This window comes from Octopus bimaculoides, chromosome 17 (assembly GCF_001194135.2).
Source record: "Octopus bimaculoides isolate UCB-OBI-ISO-001 chromosome 17, ASM119413v2, whole genome shotgun sequence".
Classification (NCBI taxonomy): domain Eukaryota; kingdom Metazoa; phylum Mollusca; class Cephalopoda; order Octopoda; family Octopodidae; genus Octopus; species Octopus bimaculoides.
The window spans coordinates 43,379,840-43,382,122 of record NC_068997.1 but is presented as its reverse complement, the minus strand read 5'-3'; the positions used below and the strand labels follow the sequence as shown (position 1 = coordinate 43,382,122).

At 33.0% G+C, this 2,283-nt stretch overlaps 1 protein-coding gene across 2 annotated transcripts in view; it reads right to left on the bottom strand.

The window, feature by feature from the left end:
- Positions 1 to 2,283, bottom strand: part of LOC106881683 (tetraspanin-13) — a 112,056-nt gene that overhangs the window by 55,943 nt on the left and 53,830 nt on the right. For both annotated transcript variants that reach the window (XM_014932148.2, XM_014932150.2), the window contains exon 2: positions 813 to 980. In XM_014932148.2, the coding sequence (XP_014787634.1) occupies positions 813 to 980 (168 nt within the window). The remainder of the gene's footprint in view (positions 1 to 812; positions 981 to 2,283) is intronic.

Sequence of the window (2,283 nt, the reverse complement as noted above, 5' to 3'; positions counted from 1 at the left end):
CTGTTTGCTAAATCCACTCATAAGGCTTTGGCTAACCCGGGAATATAGTAGAAGACACTTTCCCAGGGTGCCACGCAGTGGGACTGAACTCAGAACCATGTGGTTGGGAAGCAAGCTTCTTACCACACAACCATGCCTGCACCTTAATAACAGATACTGATATGGAAAATAAAAAGTGCAATTGCTCTGAATGTGCAGGATTACTAACCAAATAAGTTCAGATCTTTAGTAAAGGCACCATACTGTGCTTTTGAGTGTGAAATAGATAACTTAACATGCCTCAGTCTATCTAGTTGAGCATCCAGTATCACTCATATTTTACTGTTAACTGTAAGAAATTAGTCTGGCTGCAAAATTATTTGATCCAAAATATACAAAAAAGAAAATTTGTCAAAACTGTTCCTATCATGCTAGTATTGTGGAAAAGTTCTAAAATATATCTAATAATTGGAATAACTAGATGGATAAAGTAAGTTTCAATATCATTCAGGTCATTTAGGGTACAGCCAAAATAGATTCGGAACCATGAATTCCCATTTTTAACTTCTGAAAAAGAAATTTCAACCCGTTAGCATTCAAATTACTCAGTCAGTTGTAATGTTTATTCATTCATATTTTTAATTAATCATATATTATTTTGCAGCTTGAATATTACAATAATGTGATTGGTTATTTTTTGACTGATATTGTAGGAAAGGTGTGAGGGGCCTGATCTGGCTGGTTTAAATGCTAAAGGGTTAAAGTATTTAAAAAGAAAAAAAAAACATGCTTTGTATGTTTGTGCATGTGTGACATGCTAAGTGAAAGGATACAAAAAAAAGCAGGACTTGGTGATGCCGTAAAGCTCCGATAAAACCAATGATTGCAATGAGAAACAGGAAAACACCACATGCTATGATACTACCAACCAACGTCAAGCTGGTAACCACAGCAGATGCTCTTCCATAAGCTGCTACACCAATCAAAATGAATGCTACCAACTGAAAAATAAAAGAGAAAAAAACAAAACATTTTAGTGACATTACATACTGATTTGTAAAATAGAGTCAATGCCAGAAAAGAGAAGGGTATTGTTAATCATATCATGGCATTGTCTATTTTACCATTTGTTTGTTTTATCATTTTCCTTGGGATCATGAGAGTAACACTCCAACTACCAGGTGACATGCTTTTAACTCTTCTCATTAAGTAATGAAAAAGGAAAAAATCCAAGGGCCACATTATCTACTGTAACGTCCCTTTTTTAAAACAGTAAAGTATTATTTGAGGGATACTTAATTGCTGCTTAATCTCACTAGATCAGCCTTGAACCAGTAGACTATTATCAAAAATATTCCAGTTGTGACCATCTCATCTGATTATTTTTTCTCCATCAGTTAATTTAACTAGGAATGCAAAAATGTGCAGGAGTATTTAACAGAACAAACGAACGAGGAATAGAGTGATGGATGGTGTAAGTAATTAATTAATTAAAGTGTTAAGTACTAACAGTTATACTTTCCTAACTAAAATAGCTCACCAAAGAGCATTGCCAGTAATTAGAGAGAGAGTGAGAGAGAGAGAGAGGAGGCATGAATAACTAGGTGGGGTTTCCACAAATGGTCCTACACTAGCAGTATGCTGTGTTGGACGTGTTCTTCTGCTGTCATTTGTAGAATGACATCATTCAGTATGAATACTTCATACAAGAGAAATGGGGAAAAAAAAATTGCTATTAACAAATAAATAGCACCGCTGACACCACCTTCACCACCACCTACTACTACTACAGCTACCACTTCCTGACTTCTTCACTGTTATGTAGGGGAAAGAAATAAATGTCAATATAATGGCAGAAAAAACTAATAGAAATATATTGGTTAGAAGTGAGAAAGAGAAAGAAGAAATGAGAGAAAGAGAGAGGAGAGAAAGAAAGTTAAAGGAAAGGAAAAGAATCTTTTGGTGTCTTCTTGCTTGAACTCAAGTACTCAAAGACTCCTTTCTAAGTATTATTCATTGCCAGTTTTCAATTCAATCCTATTGAATTTAGAATATAACCAACATGTTCTTTTTTTTTTTAAATTGAAACAAAATATTATGCAAATAATAATAACGCATTTAGAAAAAATGATTCTTCTTTTTTGTTTGTTTGTTGCAGACTGAAAGAAAATATTTCTGAAGTGTTTTTCCTTTACCATTTTATTTTGATGATTATGATTTAAAGAAATTATAAAAACCTTAAAAGAATAAAGAAAATCTGGTATCGATTTTATCATTTGTTTACTTTTTTTTTTTTTTTTTTTT